This window comes from Sinohyriopsis cumingii, chromosome 1, assembly GCF_028554795.1.
Source record: "Sinohyriopsis cumingii isolate HCF-2022 chromosome 1, ASM2855479v2, whole genome shotgun sequence".
In the NCBI taxonomy this organism is placed as follows: Eukaryota; Metazoa; Mollusca; class Bivalvia; order Unionida; family Unionidae; genus Sinohyriopsis; species Sinohyriopsis cumingii.
Window position 1 is genome coordinate 154428140 of NC_142961.1, and position 23607 is coordinate 154451746.

Genomic DNA, 23607 nt, shown 5'->3' on the forward strand with positions numbered 1-23607 from the left:
TATTGTTAATATTATTGTTAATATTATTATTATTATTATTATTATTACTATTATTATTATTATTATTATTATTATTATTATTATTACTATTATTATTATTATTGTTAATATTATTATTATTATTATTATTATTATTATTACTATTATTATTATTATTGTTGTTAATATTATTATTATTATTATTATTATTATTATTATTATTATTGTTAATATTATTATTATTATTATTGTTAATATTATTATTATTATTGTTATTATTATTATTATTATTGTTAATATTATTATTATTATTATTATTATTACTATTATTATTATTATTATTATTATTATTACTATTATTATTGTTATTATTGTTAATATTATTATTATTATTATTATTATTATTATTATTATTATCATTATTATTATTATTATTATTATTATTATTATTATTGTTGTTGTTAATATTATTATTATTATTATTATTATTATTATTATTATTATTATTATTATTAATGGTATTCACTGCATTTGTTAAGAATCCAAGTTTGAAAGGTGAACCTGCATACAGAGATTACCTGTGTACAAAGGACAGTTGGCCTTTTCCTATGGGTGAATGCTATTGACAGGTTTGACTGTGTTACTATTTTTTCCTGGATGAATGACTTTTCTGACTGTTTTTATTAAAGGCAAAATATTGAAGTGGGAATGCACTTGACACTTTTGCCCTGGGTTTCTGCATTCCACCTGTCTCTGTCATTATAACTACACATGTCAAAACTCCATTGTGGAATGTTGCTGTCATCTTTTCTGTTGTACATGTAATTTTATTTCAAACATTTTTTCAGAATCCTTGGAAAAGTGTTTAGAGGAAATATTAATTTACACCAAAACTAATAACTTGTGTTCCATTCTGGTCAGAAGCAATAGTGGCTGAGTGGTTAGCATTAGCATACCAATGACTTGCAACCAGAAGGATGCAGGTCAAAATTGTATCACTGCATCAGATTGGTTACTATGATGTGTCCTTTGTTTGTTCAATTGCCTTTTCATGAAATGACCTTCATGTACTGCTGTGATGAAAGCACTAAACCAATCAAAAATGTGTTCTGTGTGAAACTGAATAATTGTTGCATTAAAAGGAGTCTCTGACTAAAAGAAACAAAATACACTTCTAGAGTCAGTAAACAGACTTGCTGGGACTGTTGGTTCTGCTGAATCTATGTAGCCTTTTCACAAATATTAAGTCCTTGGTTTATTGCACTTCATTTTAAAAAAGGGGAAGAGTTTTCAGAAAAATGTAAAGATTCCTTCATGGTTGAATCTAAGTCTTCATTCAAAATTAGTACTTAGTCTTAGGTGACAAAATTATGCTCTGTGACCTCAAAATACAATAATAGTCCACAATAACACAAGCATAAGAGATAGATTTTTAGTTATCTGATATGTGACTATGTCACATTCCATGCATATTTTTAGAAGTACCTGCTACAGTCAGTACTTCACTCACAATTATCCACAAAAATGTCATTATTTGTCTTCCCTTTTCTTACAGAAGTGGGGATATTAAATTGGGTCCTTGTGTTTGTCCATCCTTTTGTTTTCAACCTTTCTGCTGAGACCGAAGTAAGTTCTTTCACATCATTCAGCAGAGTTATAGATCCTGAATGTCAGATCCACCCACTTTTGGTTTCTCACAACCAGTCTTAATTATTATTTCATTTCAACAAAATTTGGATTGTAGTCAGATATTGATGAGAACTTGGTAAAGTTAGTTTGTCAAGACTCTATGTCATTAAATGGAGTTATATCCCCTGATATGTCATTAAATGGACTTATATCCCCTGATTGTCAGACGAATCTGCTTGTAATTCTGCATAATAGTTCTCTTTAATATCATTGCATTTCAATTTGACATGCAGCTTGATGATAATAACACCTTGACTGAATTTGATTTTCGGTTTTCTCTCATTATTTAGGAGAGTGATAGTGACTACCCCTGATAGTTAGAACCACTCATTTGCTTTTGATTGATGGATTTACCTACTTTCCTTTCCCATTATACCTTCCTAATTACTATTGGATATCAACCAGCTTTAGTATGCAACTTTATAATGATGTACTGGACTGGACTGAATTTAATTGTCAGCATTCTGCATGATCATTTAGCAGAGTTGTGGCCCATGATTGTTGGCCCCACCCAAGTTTCTTTCCACACTATCTCTCAATTATTGTCAGAGTCAAGAAAATTCTATATTTAATTTGTATTGATAATACCTCAGTGATAATGAACTTTCTAAATCATCATTTAATTAAGTCATGTGTGTGACTACATACTTTTGTTCTTGAGAAATATAACTCTTAATCATTTCTGTTTCTTTAAAGTAAAGTTTGTATGCAGTTATATAGTGATGATATCTCATTTTGGTTTGGATTGTCAGTGTTCTATTTCATCCATTAATGAGAGCCATTGATATCTCACTTTGACTGGATTGTCTGTGTTCTATTTCATCCATTAATGAGAGCCATTGTTATGTCACTTTGATTGGATTGTTAGTGTTCTGTTTCATCCATTAATGAGAGCCATTGATATCTCACTTTGATTGGATTGTCAGTGTTCTGTTTTATCCATTAATGAGAGCCATTGATATCTCACTTTGATTGGATTGTCAGTGTTCTAATTCATCAGTTAATGGTAGTCATTGATATCTCACTTTGATTGGATTGTCAGTGTTCTAATTCATCCATTAATGAGATCCATTGATATCTCACTTTAATTGGATTGTCAGTGTTCTGTTTCATCCATTAATAAGAACCATTGATATCTCACTTTGATTGGATTATCAGTGTTCTAATTCATCAGTTAATGGTAGCCATTGATATCTCACTTTGATTGGATTGTCAGTGTTCTAATTCATCCATTAATGAGAGCTATTGATATATAACTTTGATTGGATTGGCAGTGTTCTAATTCATCCATTAATGAGAGCCATTGATATCTCACTTTGATTGGATTGTCAGTGTTTTAATTCATCCATTAATGAGAGCCATTGATATATCACTCTGATTGGATTGTCAGTGTTCTAATTCATCCATTAATGAGAGCTATTGATATATAACTTTGACTGGATTGCCAGTGTTCTAATTCATCCATTAATGAGAGCCATTGATATCTCACTTTGATTGGATTGTCAGTGTTTTAATTCATCCATTAATGAGAGCCATTGATATATCACTCTGATTGGATTGTCAGTGTTCTAATTCATCCATTAATGAGAGCTATTGATATATAACTTTGATTGGATTGCCAGTGTTCTAATTCATCCATTAATGAGAGCCATTGATATCTCACTTTGATTGGATTGTCAGTATTCTAATTCATCCATTAATGAGATCCATTGATATCACACTTTGATTGCATTGTCAGTGTTCTAATTCATCAGTTAATGGTAGCCATTGATATCTCACTTTGATTGGATTGTCAGTGTTCAAATTCATCCATTAATGAGAGCCATTGATATCTCTCTTTGATTGGATTGTCAGTGTTCTGTTTCATTCATTAATGAGAGCCATTGATATCTCACTTTGATTGGATTATCAGTGTTCTAATTCATCAGTTAATGGTAGCCATTGATATCTCACTTTGATTGGATTGTCAGTGTTCTAATTCATCCGTTAATGAGAGCTATTGATATATAACTTTGATTGGATTGGCAGTGTTCTAATTCATCCATTAATGAGAGCCATTGATATCTCACTTTGATTGGATTGTCAGTGTTTTAATTCATCCATTAATGAGAGCCATTGATATATCACTCTGATTGGATTGTCAGTGTTCTAATTCATCCATTAATGAGAGCTATTGATATATAACTTTGATTGGATTGCCAGTGTTCTAATTCATCCATTAATGAGAGCCATTGATATCTCACTTTGATTGGATTGTCAGTGTTTTAATTCATCCATTAATGAGAGCCATTGATATATCACTCTGATTGGATTGTCAGTGTTCTAATTCATCCATTAATGAGAGCCATTGATATCTCACTTTGATTGGATTGTCAGTGTTCTAATTCATCAGTTAATGGTAGCCATTGATATTTCACTTTGATTGGATTGTCAGTGTTCTAATTCATCAGTTAATGGTAGACATTGATATCTCACTTTGATTGAATTGTCAGTGTTCTAGTTCATCCATTAATGAGAGCCATTAATATCTCACTTTGATTGGATTGTCAGTTTTCTACTTCATCACTAATGGTAGCCATTGATGATATCTCACATGGGTTGCATTGTCAGTCTTCCACTTCATCAGTTAATGGTAGCCATTGATGATATCTCACATGGGTTGCATTGTCAGTCTTCCACTTCATCAGCTAATGGTAGCCATTGATGATATCTCACATGGGTTGCATTGTCAGTCTTCTACTTCATCAGTTAATGGTAGCCATTGATGATATCTCACATGGGTTGCATTGTCAGTCTTCCACTTCATCAGCTAATGGTAGCCATTGATGATATCTCACATGGGTTGCATTGTCAGTATTCCACTTCATCAGCTAATGGTAGCCATTGATGATATCTCACATGGGTTGCATTGTCAGTCTTCTACTTCATCAGTTAATGGGAGCCACAGTAGCTCAGTTGGTAGAGTGTTGGACTTGTAAATCTAAGGGTGGATGTTGGCCATTAAAGGCATGTAGTTTGTATTTCCTTGGCATGATATAGCCAATAATGTGCTTATTATGCCATTAAAACAAACATGTAAATAATCAGTAAAAGCCTTCCTTCATTTATTGATTTTATCACCTGTACAAAACTACCCTTCCTTCCTTCATTTATTGATTTTATCACCTGTACAAAACTACCCTTCCTTCCTTCATTTATTGATTTTATCACCTGTACAAAACTACCCTTCCTTACTTAAGTGAAAAGTGGTGGGGAAATAGGGATTATACTGTATTTTTAACCTAGGAAAAGCCAGTCACAATACCTATTTTCCCAGAACAAAAATTTTAATATTACATATACAATATATACTTGCTTGTAAGTTGAGTCCAACTTCAAAATACACAGATTCAGATCTGCCATTGCATAATGGGCAAGCAGATCTGGGTCTGTGCAGTTTGTTAGGAGTAATGACTAGAACAAATAACATAGACTCTAACCTCCCAACACATTATGTGATGGCAGAACTCGGTGTATGTTTATTTGCATTTTGGACTTATAAGAGAGTACATATGGTATGCAAGTACAAAAATTTCGGCTATTTTGCTGGATTTTTCTTGTCTTGTCTTTAGGTATTCCATCCTTTTTAGATTTGCCACTTCTGTAAATTGCACAGAATATGTTGCAGTCTTGAAGTCTTGATGGCTGCAGTGTGCTTTCTGACAGGTCTGTTGTGATGCTTTCTTCATTTGTTGTGAAGCAACCAACTAATTGTTGAAATATACCAGCACATCAAAATTTTCTGATTAGTTGTTAATGCAATTCTTGCTGCAGCAGTTTGAGTTTCTGCTAGTTTCACCTGACAAGCTTTATTTTGCATTCTTTCAGGCTTGATGATGGTGTTGCTGTCTACCTAAAGTTGACATGTTCAGGACTGGTTAACAAGAAGTGCTTTACTTCCATCCAGAGTGCTGCCAAGTTTCTTGCTGCCTATGTGGCTAAACTAAAAGTCCCAGATCTGTTTGTGAGAGACATCTTTGGTAAATCATCATGACAACCTAATTATTAAATGTTATATATGCTTTGTCACAGTTTTATATTGGTACGATGCATTTGAATTGAGCACAGATATGCTCAACAGTTACTGTTAGAGTAGGTTTGCATAATAAGTACAAATAATCCATATTGCCTCTAAGTCAGATCCATTGGCATCATTTCATAATGTACTAGCAGATCAGGGTCTGTGTTGTTTGTTCTATTGATTACTTCTCACAAACTGTAAACCAGAAAGTGCATAAGAGTATAATTGAAAGAGAAAGCTGGTTTAAAAAATTAATAAATGATTTCACTTTCGAAGGAAAAATAAAAGAGCATACATTTTTTAAATGTTTCCAGGCTCTACTTTCCAATGATGTAGTGTAACAGCCTCCCTGCTAAAAGTTTTCCCAGGGAAAGAATTGGCTAGCTGAGTCTTTCCCCTCTAGTTATATATATCCCCACCCCACAACCAATTAGCTTCCTGCTCTAGTTATTGTTCTCCCCCCTTAACCAGTTAGTTTCTTTTCATGAATGGGCTCTTTGGTAATATTAGCTTAATGCCCACATGTGAAATATCATACATGTAATGGGTCAGTTAACAAATCATTTATTTTCATGAATGGGCTCTTTGGCAGTATGCTTAATGCCCACATGTGAAATATCATACATGTAATGGGTCACTTAACAAATAATTTATTTTCATGAATGGGCTCTTTGGCAGAATGCTTAATGCCCACTTGTGAAATATCATACATGTAATGGGTCACTTAACAAATAATTTATTTTCATGAATGGGCTCTTTGGCAATATGCTTAATGCCCACATGTGAAATATCATACATGTAATGGGTCACTTAACAAATAATTTATTTTCATGAATGGGCTCTTTGGCAGTATGCTTAATGCCCACATGTGAAATATCATACATGTAATGGGTCACTTAACAAATAATTTATTTTCATGAATGGGCTCTTTGGCAATATGCTTAATGCCAACAACTGAAATATCATATATATATAATGGTCACGTAACAAATGGGGGTGGGGGTAGAAACAGCTGATTCTTTCCCCACTACAACTAATTGGTTTCTTTTCATTAATGGATTCTTTCCTAACCTGCTTAAGGCCCACATGTGAAATATAATAGATGTAATAGTTCACTTAACAAAATCTCAGAAAGGGTTTATTTCAAACACACGTTTACATTAATACAGTATACAATTTCAGACTAATATCCTTTCAAAAATACCTTACACAGCATAAGACACAAATTCTAATTAATTTTCATGCCTCTTCTTAGCAGTCTAACACAACATGAAAATGGTCATTTGCATGGCTTTGAAAATATATTCCAGACTGAGTGAAAGTGTCCAAAAAAAAGGATGCTGGGTACCTCAGCCAATCATATTGTTTAACATCCTGTGGAATTTGATCCACTAGCACAATACATATAAATGTCTGTGATACAGCATGAATAATCTTGGCATCAGTTGCCCACACAGTATTTGACTCCATATTACTGTCCTTTAAATACTTCAGTTATTATTATTGAGGTAGTTGCTAAGCCTGTCAATACTATTGCAACTACTCTCTTCGTGTCCGGAAATTGCAAAGCTCTAAACATACAGTTACCATCACCTTGTACGATTTGCAATTTTTTGGGGGCTGAGGATGTCTTATGTAAATTATACTTTGGTTGCTTCATAAAGGTGATCTGCATTTTCTTGTAACTGTCTTTGCATTGTTTATCTGTAGGTGGATTGAAGTCTGATTTATTTTCTGATATTATGAATGTTTATTTTCCTTGTGTACGTGGAGCCTCTTTGGAAGTCTTGTTGGCAATTTTTTATATATTTTAACTGGTTCTCTTTTAAGAACTTAGGTGGATTACCGTTACTTCTATTACTCAGTGTTGGAGGAGTTCAAATCTGATGTTATTTTTGTTGTGTCTTTTTGGTAGTTCTTTCAGTGTTTTCTTGGAATTTCTGGCATCTTTGGTGGTGGTGGCTTCATGTTTCAGATTGCTACAATGATAGATGCTAGAGAGCAACTTGAAAATATGTTTATTTTGTATTCTTACCGTGCCCTTTGTAAGAACATCTTTGCTATGTAAGGGTCCACCCATCATGGTGCCAGTTCGCAGAAAAATCTCCTTATTTTATTGGCATTCTTCATAAGAACATGCGTGGGTTCCAGTCCAAGTCTCGGTTAGCGTGGGTACATGGGAAAGCCTGCCAGTAGCTTCTTGTGGGTTGGTGGTTCTTCCCTGGGTTTTCCAGGGTTCTTCCTCCACCAGTTATACTGGCCGCCACATATAGCCTATCTTGTGCTGAAAAATGTCGTTAAACCCTAGAACAACAACAATATCATAAGAACAAGAGTTCCCTTTTGAAATGTTTTAATGGATTATTTCTATGCATTTTTAATGTTTTCTGTTACACTTTGACCTAGAAACTCCCTATGTTTGTTATTATGTTTGCCAACACACCATGAGAAAACTCATTGCAATCTCTGCTTTGGCTAGGTGCAGGAATGATACAATCCTTCCTACCATACGTAATCTCAAAAGGTGACCTTGATGATTGTACACTTATCCCATATGCAAACAGTATACTTGGCAGCCCTACCTTCCAATTTGTTGCTTGGTCATTGGTTACCTTGGATAGCATTTCCTTCAGGGTCCTATTGTCACGTTATCTCTGCCCATTGGTTTGTGGATGTTATGCAGAGGAAATCCTGTGGTCTATATCCAACTAACTTGTTAAGTTATACATGAACTTGTTTGTGAACTCTTTTCCCTGATCAGTTATGATTGAGTCCATAGGACCAAGGTGACATATGATATTAAGTAGAAAGTTTGTTACTTCATCAGCACTTTTGTTGGGGAGACCTTCAGCCCCAGACCACTTGGAAAAATGATTTGCGGCTGCAACAATACATTTGTTCCCATTGTCTGTCATTAGAAGAGGACCAATAATATTGATTCCAACTAAACTCCACACTTAGGATGGCACAGGTTAGGATTCAGAGGAGGTGCTGCTTGTATTGTCCCTAGATTCACTCTATTGCATTTATCGCAATCACTGACATATTTTATTGCATCTTGTTTCATCCCCTTCCATTAATACTCTTCCTGGCATTTCTCCCATGTTTTGTCATGACCTAGATATCCACCAGCATATTTACCTGTTACACTAAAAATATAATGATTCAATTTTACTTTGGAAGTACAAGAAAAAAATGTTTACAATTTATGATCATGTGCTGTGTGTATTGCAGAGAGGAATAGGGGAGTATATATGACAGCACTAGAGAGGAGACAGATGATGAAAATAGAGAGAGAGAGAGAGAGGAAGAGAGAGAAGATAGACAGTAATAGAGAGAGAGAGGGAGGGAGAGATGACAGAGTTTGAAGACAGTTGATGAGGGGACAAGAGAGGTAGAAATGAAGAGAGAGAAAGACAAAGTGGAAGCTAGAGCAGACACAAATAAAGAGAAAGACAGAAGAAGACAGAGGAGAAGAAGGAAGAAGGAGATGAGAAGAGAGACTGGAAGGGAGAGGAAGGGAGAGATGACAGGGTTTGAAGACAGTTGATGAGGGGACAAGAGAGATAGAAACGAAGAGAGAGAAAGACAGAAAGGAAGACAGAGCAGACACAAATAAAGAGAAAGACAAAACAAGAGAGAGGGTAGAAAGAGATGAGAAGAGAGAGTGGAAGAGAGTGGGTGGGAGAGATGACAGGGTTTGAAGACAGTTGATGAGAGGACAACAGAGATGGAAATGAAGAGAGAGGAAGACAGAGCTGACACAAATAAAGAGAAAGACAGAAGAGGAGAGAGGGAAGAAAGAGATGAGAAGAGAGATGAGAAAAGAGAGGGAGAGAGAGATGACAGGGTTTGAAGACAGCTGATGCCTTTAAATGAAAATATATTCAAGTATACTCTATAAATAAGGAAGAATCCCTATATGTTTAAATACAGAATGGTCAATTAATTAACCAAGTACTATGCAATTCTTTTAATTAAATCTAATCATTTCCTGAAATAATTATGGATTATTGATCTTGATAGAGTATGGACATATCAATATAGTAATTAGCTTAGCAAGAAGTATTAAATTGGTGTTTGCTTTCAGGGCAGTGGACCCAGGCTCTGTCCATTTTATCTGAGTAACTTAGAATTTTACATTAATATCATAGTATGAATGTACCAGAATGAAGGTTTCCTAGGACTGTTGCTACTTCATTTCTTCCAAAAACATGGCAGTTATAAAGTGCACCATTGCTTGCAATAAAACCTTTAGCTTTAATACGAATGATGTGCTTTTCACTCTATCTCTCTTATTATAATATTTGACACCTGCCATATTTGCTGGGTAGGTGCCATCATTGATATACGATACTACATCAATGTATGACTTGTCATCTTTGATTGAGTCAAGAAGGATTAATATTAAGGACATTCGACTTTATTTATACCAAGATTTGACGGTACTCAGAAGATAAAATTACTCAACTTTTTGCACATGCTAATAAAAACTGACAAATTGGGACAATCATATTTCTTCCATGTGTAAACTTAGATTAGTTATATTTTCTTATTTTATATTTTAATTACATGTTTTAAATCCAAAAATATAAATAAACAACCTTTATTAAGAAACATAATTATTATATTTTTTGTTCATATGGTCAGTTGTAACATTAATATTTATTTTGATATGGTTGGTTTTAAAAACAAATATGGTTGGTTTTACAAACAAATATATTCATTTTCAGGGGGGATTTTGTTCTTATTAATTTCTTAAAATAAGTTAGTGTTTGTTTTTATAAATTTTGTTTCCTAACTAATTGCTCTGATGCATAAAAGGTGTAATTGGAGGGGAAAAGAATCATGTTGCCAATTATTTTCCCTTTGAGGAGGAACTTTCAGCTGGAGGGGAAAAGAATCACCTTGCCAATTATTTTCCTTTTGAGGAGGAGCTTTCAGCTGGAGGGGAAAAGAATCATGTTGCCAATTATTTTCCCTTTGAGGAGGAGCGTTCAGCTGGAGGGGAAAAGAATCATGTTGCCAATTATTTTCCCTTTGAGGAGGAGCGTTCAGCTGGAGGGGAAAAGAATCACCTTGCCAATTATTTTCCCTTTGAGGAGGAGCTTTCAGCTGGAGGGGAAAAGAATCATGTTGCCAATTATTTTCCCTTTGAGGAGGAGCGTTCAGCTGGAGGGGAAAAGAATCATCTTGCCAATTATTTTCCCTTCGAGGAGGAGCTTTCAGCTGGAGGGGAAAAGAATCATGTTGCCAATTATTTTCCCTTTGAGGAGGAGCGTTCAGCTGGAGGGGAAAAGAATCACCTTGCCAATTATTTTCCCTTTGAGGAGGAGCTTTCAGCTGGAGGGGAAAAGAATCATGTTGCCAATTATTTTCCCTTCGAGGAGGAGCTTTCAGCTGGAGGGGAAAAGAATCACCTTGCCAATTATTTTCCCTTTGAGGAGGAGCTTTCAGCTGGAGGGGAAAAGAATCACCTTGCCAATTATTTTCCCTTTGAGGAGGAGCTTTCAGCTGGAGGGGAAAAGAATCATCTTGCCAATTATTTTCCCTTCGAGGAGGAGCGTTCAGCTGGAGGGGAAAAGAATCATCTTGCCAATTATTTTCCCTTCGAGGAGGAGCTTTCAGCTGGAGGGGGAAAGAATTGACTAGCTACTTGTTTTGTAGGGAGGGGGTAAAGAACCACCTTACCAATTCTTTCCAAAGAGGGAAACATTGAGCTGGAGGGGGAAAGAATTTGCTAACCAGTTGTTTCCCCAAGGGAAAGAATTGGCAAGCTGATTCTTTCCCCAGAGAAACTTTCAGAGGGAGATAAATTTGACTACTACACTTGTATTATATACCCATTTTGTAACTAGTCTTGTAGTTTGCAATACACTAATACTTTTTCTGATGTAAAACTCAATTGGCAACAAGTCAACAGATGTTCTGGGCAAAAGAGTATCAGATATATTTGCACAGTGCGCAGTGTAACAAATCTCTGTTTTGTCAGTGGTGTCAGTTCACATGTTGTCACAAGGAAGTATACATGCATTATCTGCTTGTTTTACATGATCTGTAGTTATCTAATTAATCAAGCCATAATTATCTAATTAATCAAGCCATAGTTATCTAATTAATCAAGCCATAATTATCTAATTAATCAAACCATAATTATCCAATTAATCAAGCCAAGATACTAATATTTCTCTTTGAAACAATTATTAAAGTTTAGTTAGAAGTTTATGACACAAATCATATTTGAGTACAAATAAAAAGTATACACTTAGTTTGTTGTGATATTTTGGTGTCCTTATTTCCACAATTCTTTCTGGACAAGCACTTAATGTAAGGGTCTGATAATACAACAGAGAAGAATTTATTTCTAATGAAACTAAAGTTATTGTCTATTTTCCAAAAAAATTAGGAGGATAGATTTTTTAAAATATGAAATCAAGCAGGGGAAATGTGTATTGATAATTTGTCTTGTTTCTTATTTTTACATTATTCTTTGCATTTCTCATTTTGCCATGTGTGGGCAGTCTTTAGATTTTCATTCTTATTTTAAACTCTCTTTCTTGTTATTTAGAGTTGTTTTTTTATTGATCTAATGGAAAAAGACTGGAGTTGTCTATGTAATGGCCATGTGTCCATCATCCATCAATCTTCTAGCATCTGTCATCCATTAGCAATTATTTGGTTGTGAAAATTCTCCCAAATTATTTAGAGGTAAATCATTAAATTTGGAACACATTTTCACCCTGTGGTCTAGTTGGTGCTGGTTGAAAATGGTGTCCCTGAGATATCCAGTATGGTCTGTATGGTGGACATCTTAAAAATCTTGCTGGTACTACATCTCATGAATGGATAGTCATATCAACATATTCTGGATTTTCTCTTAATTAGGCACATCCTAGGATATGTAATAGGTCCTGTATGGAAACTGATGATCTGACCTCAAATTTGGTGATCATCTTGAAAATCTTGTTAGAGCTATTTCTACTGAACAGTGTCTTCACTAGCCACTGTTCCAATAACCCTATCTACACCTTGGCATATCTTCAGTAGCTAAAGTTCCGATAACCCTATCTACACCTTGGCATATTTTCACTAGCCAAGGTTTCGATAACCCTATCTACACCTTGGCATGTCTTCAGTAGCCAAGGTTCCAATAACCCTATCTACACCTTGGCATATTTTCACTAGCCAAGGTTCCGATAACCCTATCTACACCTTGGCATATCTTCAGTAGCCTAGGTTCCGATAACCCTATCAACACCTTGGCATATCTTCGCTAGCCAATGTTCCGATAACCCTATCTACACCTTGTCATATCTTTGCTAGCCAAGGTTCCGATAGCCCTGTCTACCCCTTGGCATATCAAGCAGATATTTCTGTGCTTTGGGTCTGTGAATTTCATTGGATGTGGCAACAAGCCATCATATCTAATCAAAGTTAAGTTGTTCAAATTTGAACACCATTATTACGTGATCAAGACAAGCAGAGTACACAACTTGAATGGGCTGACTGATTAGCACTTTTCCAGTACCGGTCCATATTTGCACAAATACCTTTCACTCAAATAGACCTATAATGGCCTCCCTCTGGTACATATTCATACTTTTGATATTAAACTTACAAAGTATCATTTTTAGGTCAGTTGCCACCATCTTCAGCCGATATACAATGCACCACGCTATTGGTTAGTTGACATTACATACTAAGGGAGGCAACACATGAAATCCAATAGATGACACTAGGACAAAGTACCCATTTGGCTGTTTGATCCGCCATGGTATACGTAGGGTTATTGAAACCTTGGCTAGTGAAAGTGACTGAACAGATGATTGAATTCTCAGTGGATTATCAAATAAATATCTCTGATATTTACCAAACCAAACCAAACCATTTGTCTTTACTTCCACACATCTCATGTAGTTGTTACTGTACGGTTCAACACCATTTTCAGCACAAGATAGGCTATGCATGGCAGCCAGAATAAATGGTAGAGGAAGAACCCGGGAAAACCCCGGAAAGAACCATAGACCCATGAGAAGCTACTATAAGGCTTTCTCACATACCCACATTGGCTGAATCCGAGACTCAAACCCATGCAGACAGAGGTGAGATGGCAGTGATTAGTAATGGTGAGTGCATTAGACCACTCGGACACTCAGGGCCCCCGTTCATTTATGTAGAATAGCTCCCTACAGTATATGACTATTTGATTTCATCCACATGGGGTTGCAGTTAGAGCTTGAGGAGATTTAGAATGATTTTGATTGTCAGCATTTACATTATTGCAGGCAGAGTAATATTCCCTGATTTATGGACCCACAAACGTTTGCTTTTGCACAATAACTCCATTAATTATCATTTGATCTGAAACAAATTTGGTATTCCTCTTGGCATTGATATTATATTGTCCGCGTTTTATAGTCAGCATTCTGCATCATCACTGAGCAGAGTTCTGAGCTCCTAATTGTCATATGCACTCACTTTTACTTCCACATAACAACACCTTTATTATTTATAGATTTCAAGCACATTTGGTGTGCTAGTTGAAATCAGAGAGACATGGCAAAGTAAGATTGCCAATGTTCTCTATTATCACTGAGGGAAATCATAGCTCCTGATTGTCCAATTTACATTCTTTTCTTTCTGCACAGGAGCACTGATAATTATTTTTGGATTTCATTCAGATTAGGTATCTTGATGAGACCTTGGCTGAAATCAGTTGTCAGACTTCTGTATCTTTGAGTAGTGTGATAATAGAAGTTTTAAACAAGGGTTGCTAATGTAGATATCACCTTCTATCACACATGACTTTTGCTCATGTTGGTAAAAAGCCACAAGTGGATGTGAACACCCATACAAATAGTCCACTTTGGAAATATCTGCAACTAGATTGGATTCATATGCATTTTTGTGCAATAAATATATGTCCACACACTCTTCTGCTTGAATTCCCACATTGGCAAATGTTGCTTGAATTGCTGGGATACTAGAGTCTGTTGTTCTTGTTGTTGTTAATTGTAAATATGTTTGTGCAATATTGTTTGTATCACAATTGCAGGATGCAAGCATCCTAGTTTCTTCCATTTTTGTTGTTGGAATTTGCTTTGACATTCAATATTGTCCACATATATACAGACAACCTTCTCTAATTAAAAATATAATTATTTGTTTGGCTACTTTGGACTTTTTGCCAGGTATAGAAAACTATTTTTTTTTCTATTGTTGTCTACAATCTATCTGTTTCCATTTGTGATACTATTTGTTTCCTTTTTTGTATTTATTTTGGCATACACAACAAGGCTGTTTGGGTATTTTGCAGGTTGATAAAATATATACAATACTTGCAATAATTGATTTTGGATTCTGGTTGCTTTTTTGCTTGATTTTCTAAATTTGGAGTTGTCCTAAACATGTTTCCAGTCCTTTAAACACTTGTTTACAATGATAGAGTGATAATGGGGATTTTGTCAGCTACTGTTGTAGGTCACCACCTTCTATACCCCATGACTGTTCTCTTGTATAGTCACATATTGGTCACTTTCACTGGTTACAATCTGTGGGTGTGTGCATATACATGTGGCTTTTGACCAGTTTGAGCAAAAGTCATGCAGATAAAAGTAAATCAGTAACTTCAGTCTAAAACTGCCACTAACACACTACTCTTTGTGTTGCAAAATTATATCCCAAGACTCGTAAACTTTCCATACATGAATCCCCTAATTAAGATTGAGTTTCAGCTGAATTTGTTATGCTGTTTGATATTGATGAGACTCTGACTGAGTTCAGTTGTCATGCATATACCACAAGGATCAGCTATTAACAGTAACACTGACTTGTTTTTTTTTATAATTTTTTTTTTAAATCAGCTTGTGAAGATGGTTTCTACGGTGTCCAAGGGTGCCAGAACCGATGCAGTGATGGATGCAAGAATAGCACAAGCAGGGAAATTTGTCATAAACACACAGGAAAGTGTCTTGGTGGTTGTAGAGATGAGTTCTATGGCAGCATGTGTGATAAAAAATGCAATGACAGCTGTGGGGAGGGTGTTGGGCGACATTGCCATGTGGACAATGGAAACTGCACATACCCATGTAAGAAGGACCACTATGGGCCAAAGTGTGATCAAGTCTGCAGTAATAAATGCCTAGCTTCATGTCATAAAAATGGCACATGTATTGGAGGATGCCAGGGAAATTTGTCATATGGTTCACACTGTGAAAAAAAATGTCCAGAAAAGTGCCCAAACTCCACTTGTGACCATTTAGGAAAATGTCATGTTTGTACTATTGGCTACCATGGTGATGACTGCACAAAAGGTTGCCCAGTGGGATGCTCTGAAGGCTGCTCTCAAACTACTGGAGATTGCTTCAAATGTAAAGCTCAACACCATGGAAACAAGTGTGAGGCAGGTAAGGAAATATCTGGCATTTCTGTTATGAAGCGTCTCAACTCTGATTTCATCTTTATGTAACTTTAAAGGTCATTTATTAAGGTCAGATCCATTTTTAGAAGCAAACTGCTTGATTTAATCTATCAGATACTGGCTATTAATTGAATTTAATGTAGACTATATTGATGGGACTACCTGATCTCACTGCTTTACGTAGTGAGATCAGGTGTCTTACTGTTTTTACATAGTGAGATCAGGTCATTCTGACTGTTGAATAATTGTGTCAGTACTACTACCAAGGTGAGACACCGTGGTATCTGCAATAATACATATTCTTTGTGACCTTTTTGAACAATTTCAAGTTTTGTTTGTGCCCCAATATGGAGCATTTTTCAAAGACACTGAGGCACTGTAAAGCTGGAAATGACTACCACAGTTATAAAATGCACTGTCCAACAAAGTAACTGCTTTTCTTCTCAACAACAGATATAAATTCATAAAATTCATGAAGGGACATACTTTTGTTGTTGAAAACTGTCTTTACTATGGTGAATATATATGTACAGCAAAAGAAATTTTCTCTATGTATAGATTGTAACATATATATGTTGTAATACAACACCCTTTTCAACAAATGTACTAACAGAAGATGAAAGCTATGAAAGGGATATTTTTCTAAGATGAACAGGAAATCATGAGATTTTATTTCTTATACTCAGTCAGATAACATCACCAACACTTTTACTAATTGACTAGTACATGACTAATAAAACATGTAATGACTAAATGTGGTCATGATATTAATGTATCAGATTTAAACGATTGTAAAACTTAATAACAAAGGAGATGAGTTAAACAATTTTGTGGCACCTGATTATACCTCTCATGTCAGCAAAATACAGTTAACCACATTTGGACTCATTAAGAAAGGATTACACATTCATCTTAACATTAGAAATGTACTTTCAAAAATGTATGACCTTGAATTACTATTGCATCAGAAAGATCCTGAGTAATAATATAATGATCATGTTAATAGACCTGAAAATATTTGTAAATATTCATTGCCTTTCATGCATTCAGTGACCACCACATGTGTGTGTCACATGACAGGCCCCTCAATTTCCTCAGGCCATCATACCACAATCAACTATAAAAACTTTAAGAAATTTAATGAAAATGATTTCCAAGATGAATTAACTCAAAAAAAGTCAGAAGAGTAAAACATTAGGTTCTGCTAAAATGGATTAATACTGAAATTAATGTGGCATGATGTACATCACAAATTAAATGACCATTAGAGATATATAAAGAGTCAAAATTAAGCCAAGAAGAAATTTGATAAGTGAAAGAAAAACTATTATATGACAGCAGTAGAAACAAATGCATAAACACATAGACTTAAGCGGTAGTTGCAAGATCTTAGTTCTTGTAAACATAAAGGTATTCTAACCCATTTACAATATAGTAATTATCTAACGTCTTCACATAAGGATACAATAACAACATTTTTAGCAGCTGGAAAGAGAAAACAACAATAACATTGATTTACAACCCAACTATTAACATGTTAATTGAAAAGTAGACAAGGTTACTGTTATTACCTTATTAATAATCATGATGTATTCTTGGAACAGTCACAGTTAAGTATTAGGAAATTCATACTGTTTCGATAAAAGTGGACCAAGGATCTTAAAACTTTCTGCTCATGTAGTAACAAGGTCTGTCACCTACCTTACAAACCTGAATATCCTGTCAGGTTTCTTTCCTGACAGATTGTAATGTGCCTGGGTCACACCATTCCATAAAACTGGTGGTAAGAGGGATGCTGAAAATCACAGAACTGTATCAGTACTATCAATCCTGTACAAAATATTATTTTTTTAAATCAAGTTTACGAATATTTCAACCCATATTTAGTGTGTCATACAAAATAGTCAGGCTTCTGAAAAACCTATTTATGTGTCACAACCTTAAATAAATTGACATATTTTTGGTTTAGAGGAATGGCTCATGTAAATTTGACTGGTATAATATTCCTAAATTCTGATAAAACTTTTGATCTAGTAGATCATAAAATCCTATTGTCAAAAATGAAGTGCTACTAGTTTGATGAGTCAGTTCTAAAGTGGTTTACGTGACATGGCGTTCTACAGGTTTTGATACCAATGGCCCTCTACTCTTCTCGATTTTAATATTGTTGTTGTTGTTGTTGTTGTAGGGTTTAACGCTATTTTTCAGCACACGATAGGCTATACATGGCAGCCAATATTAATGGTGGAGGAAGAACCTGGGAAAACCCCGGAAAGAACCACTGACCCTCGAGAAGCTACTGGCAAGCTTTCTCACATACCCACGTTGGCTGAATCCGAGACTTGAACCCACGCGGACAGAGGTGAGATGGTAGTGATCCGTAAAGGACAGCGCTTTAGACCACTTGGCCACTCGGGGCCCCAATTTTAATAAATCATCTTCCTTTTTGTGCTTAATGAAACTGATATGTTAGCTGATGATGCAACTGTACAAAGATGATGCATCTGTACAAAGATGATCCATCTGTACAAAGATGGTGATGTACAAAGATGATCCATCTGTACAAAGATGATCCATCTGTACAAAGATGATCCATCTGTACAAAGATGATCCATCTGTACAAAGATGGTGATGTACAAAGATGATGCATCTGTACAAAGATGATGCATCTGTACAAAGATGATCCATCTGTACAAAGATGGTGATGTACAAAGATGATCCATCTGTACAAAGATGATCCATCTGTACAAAGATGATGCATCTGTACAAAGATGATGATGTACAAAGATGGTGATGTACAAAGATAGTGAAGGTATAACAAGCCGGTAATCAGTTAAAATAAAAAAAGAAATGTATGCTTATGGTGCATCCAAAATAGTGTTGAGAATGATAAAAAATTTAACTCTTAAACTTGGTGATAAGTATACTGAAAAAAAAAGTATACTGAAAATGTACACAAACACCCTGGATTGTATGTTGATGGTACTCTGAGATGGGGAAAATATGTGAACTATATTTGTAAATCCCTGAACTCAAAGATAGTTATGCTTTGAAAAATTAACTGGTGTCTTCCTAAAGATGAAATAATCCTTTTCTTTAATGCCCCTGTACTACCAGTAATTAATTATTAACTGTACCAGGCTAAATACTCTTTGTGACTCACCATATGCAGCTCTTTTTAGATAATTCAAATGGCAGTAAATTTGAAATTGAATTGATTTCCACAATGCTATGCTTATTTATTGGTCTATAGATATAATGTGCCTACATGCATATTTGAACCGTTTAAGAAAACCAAAATGAGTACTCACTATTGTCAAATGCATTACTTAAATTTAAAACATTTTTTATAAAAAAACTAATTTAAAAATCTTGAAAATAAATATGGAATCATTTAATAGTAGCCTCCATAATTTTTGTTGCTATGATATGGAATTCACTTCCATAGCATGTCAAAACATAAGCTCTGCTGATAGCTTTAAGAAAATGTTTCTTGATTATTTCTAAAACAGTCATAATTAAGTGTTATTGTTTTGGGGGTTTTCAGAGTTTTTTAAAAACAAATTGTTATTTTTGTCAATATAAAAAAATGTGTTCCATGTAGAAAGGCTTAACCTGTTCTCCGAAGTTGGTAAAGTAAGAAGAATTGGATGTATCGACCACAGAATACAAGTGCAGCACTGTTTTGAAAATTAGTTATGTATATACAGCTGTAAGAAAACCATTCAATCTGTTATCATGTCTACAGCTGTATGTCAACTACTAGTTTTGTATAGGCTGCTGTAGGTCAACCATACAGGCTATTATCATGTATACAGCTGTATGTCAACTACATTGACTTAAACACCGTACAGGCTATTATCATGTATACAGCTGTATGTCAACTACATTGACTTAAACACCGTACAGGCTATTATCATGTATGCAGCTGTATGTCAACTACATTGACTTGGACACCATACATGTACTTATTTCAACATGTGCTAGAGCTTATATATACATATGTAATTTTTGAAGATATTTTTTTGATGGTGGACTGAAAACATTATATATGTTGACCATTGAATGGATTTCTACATGTATGCAAATTCATCTGACCTTGACAGACAATGACAATGACAGCTATTGACCTATGTTAATTGATTGCACATGGTAATAGTGACTTTTTCCAATTCCAATTAGATAAGTTACCGGTACAAAAATTAGCTCATTTTAAGTTAAGAATCATATGAAACAGATTAACAGCCAACTAGATCAAATAATGAAAGATTCAGGTTATTTATGGCTCAACCTCAGAAAATGGCTTATTACAGGATAAGCCACAGAAAGTCACGATTTGCATGACTAGCTTGGCTGCCTATTTCCTGTCCTCCTTCCAAGAAGTGAGCAGGCTTTGGTCCCTCCATGAATGTCAGCCACTTGGAAATGTGAGCCATACAGAATATCTTTCCATGATGGCAGGAGAGGCTATCAAATAAGGGTTTTCTATTTGTTTCTGAGAACTCTGTGTCATCAATTATCTCCGAAGGCAAGGGAGATCCAAATCCCCAGATCTGTTCCTTCTTCTTTGGGAATTCCTCAGGTGGTGGCAGTTTTGACAAATTCATACACACATAGTCAAACATGTATTAACAGATAAAGAGAAAGAGAAAAACTGAACTTATAATACAAGTGTTTTCTTAATGCAGTTCTAGATTCTGACTATCCGAAACATTTAATTATATGATTATAACCTGTATTAACAAATTAAGAGACCACCCTGAGACAAGAGAAAAACTGATCTTATAGTACAGGTGTTCTCTTAATTCAGGTATAGATACTGTCTATCCAAAAGGTTTAAATTCTGTGATTACATACATCCTACGTTAATTGCTACAGTCATAATATTGGCCATTTCTATTACCCTGCTGGTTTATATGTTGACTAATCCAAACACAGGAACTGAACTCTTATAGTTTTATTATTAATTACAATAATTGTGCAAAAGAGGCATTATTCAATATTAGTTCTGAAATGGAACATCTAGTAAAGGAAACATTTGATTCACCATCTGGATACTGTTATAATTCTTCTATTTCTATTTTGAGTATTGTTCTTGTATAAATCTTCTTTCATCCTTCATACTTTATGAAAGAAACTAAATAAGTTATATTTTTACAATATTACTGCTGGACATTTATACATGTCTTTAAATATTCCAGTGTATCATTGCTTCAGAGGTCATGGTGGGTGGGTGTATATAAGAAAAACATGTTTAGAAGAGCATGCTTAAAACTAGGAATCTGCATATCTGTGACTGCATTTACATTATTATTTATTATTATTATTATTATTATTATTATTATTATTATTATTATTATTATTATTATTGTTGTTATTATTATTATTATTATTATTATTATTATTATTATTATTATTCCACAGATGCTTTACATAGTAAACATAAGGAAGAAACCCCTGTAAAAACAGATTACACTGGAGTTATAGTGGGTGTTATTGCTTCAGTCTTTATCATAGCTGGAGCTATTCTGATTGCATTCCTATGTTGGTAAGTAATTAATCTAATTATTGCTAATTATTGTTAATTATGATATCAAAACTCCTTTAATGAATCTCTAGCATGCTTGTACTAACAAAATCATGAAATCTTTCCAAATGTGCCACATTTGTTCATATATGGTTCTTATAGTTTTTCCATTTTAATGTTATTCTGCATAAAATATAGTAATGCCATGTCCATTCCAAGAATTTCAGATAAACAAATAAATGTCTATTTTTCATACAGTATAAATGATATTTATGAAACTGTTTTTTAAAATTTGGCATCACCAAAAATTATTAGAATAAACTGCTTTTGCACTAAAAGCTACACTGTATTCAGATAGAGTTAATGACTATAGTCCATAAACAAATGTTGGACACTTTAAACAGTTGTCAGTAGAAATCAAATGTATCAGATTTTCTAATTTAGCTAAACATCCATAACACACCAACCAAGCCAGTATTTTTTGAGCATCCCTTAGTTAATCTACCATTAATAAATCTTTGGTTTAATCTGATGCAATCCATGTGTCCAACAACCAATGGCCTATTAGATTAGTTTTCAATTTATAAAGTGCACCTTTTCTTTATTCTCTAAGAAATTAATAACAGAAGTTTTCTGATATGGAATGTATCAATTATTTAATCACCAGACAGTAAGTAAAGCTTATTTTTGGTTGCTTAATGTTACATTAAAGAGTATGTCCACCAATATAATCAGCCTTAAGGTTCTCAGTACATAAATTCACATGTACCCTGCTAGTATATGTGTACCATTAGGTCTACATGTAGACTGCCAGTACATGTGCACCAGTAGGCCTACATGTAGACTGCCAGTACATGTGCACCAGTAGGCCTACATGTAGGCTGCCAGTACATGTGCACCAGTAGGCCTACATGTAGGCTGCCAGTACATGTGCACCAGTAGACCTGCATGTAGACTGCCAGTACATGTGCACCAGTAGGCCTACATGTAGGCTGCCAGTACATGTGCACCAGTAGGCACCAGTAGGCCTACATGTAGACTGACAGTACATGTGCACCAGTAGGCCTACATGTAGGCTGCCAGTACATGTGCACCAGCAGACCTGCATGTAGACTGTCAGTAAATGTGCACCAGTAGGCCTACATGTAGGCTGCCAGTACATGTGCACTAGTAGGCCTACATGTAGACTGCCAGTACATGTGCACCGGTAGACCTGCATTTCCAGTACATGTGCACCAGTAGGCCTGCATGTAGACTGCCCGTACATGTGCACCAGTAGGCCTACATGTAGACTGCCAGTACATGTGCACCTGTAGGCCTACATGTAGACTGCCAGTACATGTGCACTGGTAGACCTGAATTTCCAGTACATGTGCACTGGTAGACCTGCATTTCCAGTACATGTGCACCAGTAGGCCTGCATGTAGACTGCCAGTACATGTGCACCAGTAGGCCTGCATGTAGACTGCCAGTACATGTGCACCACTAGGTCTACATGTAGACTGCTAGTGCATGTGCACCGGTAGACCTGCATTTCCAGTACATGTGCACCAGTAGGCCTGCATGTAGACTGCCAGTACATGTGCACCAGTAGGCCTACATGTAGACTGCCAGTACATGTGCACCAGTAGGCCTGCATGTAGACTGCCAGTACATGTGCACCAGTAGGCCTGCATGTAGACTGCCAGTACATGTGCACCAGTAGGCCTGCATGTAGACTGACAGTACATGTGGCTGATACACTACAGAACCTGTAAGCTAGTAGACATCTGGTAGTTAGCTATAAACAGTAATTCAGACTATATCTAATTAGTATACTGATAGCACTTTATCATATCTTACCATCATTTGCCATGATAATAATAAAAGTACCACAAAAAAAAAACAATTGGTGATATGAGATACATACTCCTTCACTGGCTGGCCTATTTA

The 23607-nt window shown here is 35.1% G+C and overlaps 1 protein-coding gene across 2 annotated transcripts in view; it reads left to right on the forward strand.

The window, feature by feature from the left end:
* LOC149808193 (uncharacterized) overlaps positions 1 to 23607 on the forward strand; it is a 110786-nt gene that overhangs the window by 70061 nt on the left and 17118 nt on the right. For both annotated transcript variants that reach the window (XM_089974509.1, XM_089974518.1), the window contains 3 exons: positions 5536 to 5687; positions 15592 to 16134; positions 21573 to 21696. In XM_089974509.1, the coding sequence (XP_089830635.1) occupies positions 5536 to 5687; positions 15592 to 16134; positions 21573 to 21696 (819 nt within the window). The remainder of the gene's footprint in view (positions 1 to 5535; positions 5688 to 15591; positions 16135 to 21572; positions 21697 to 23607) is intronic.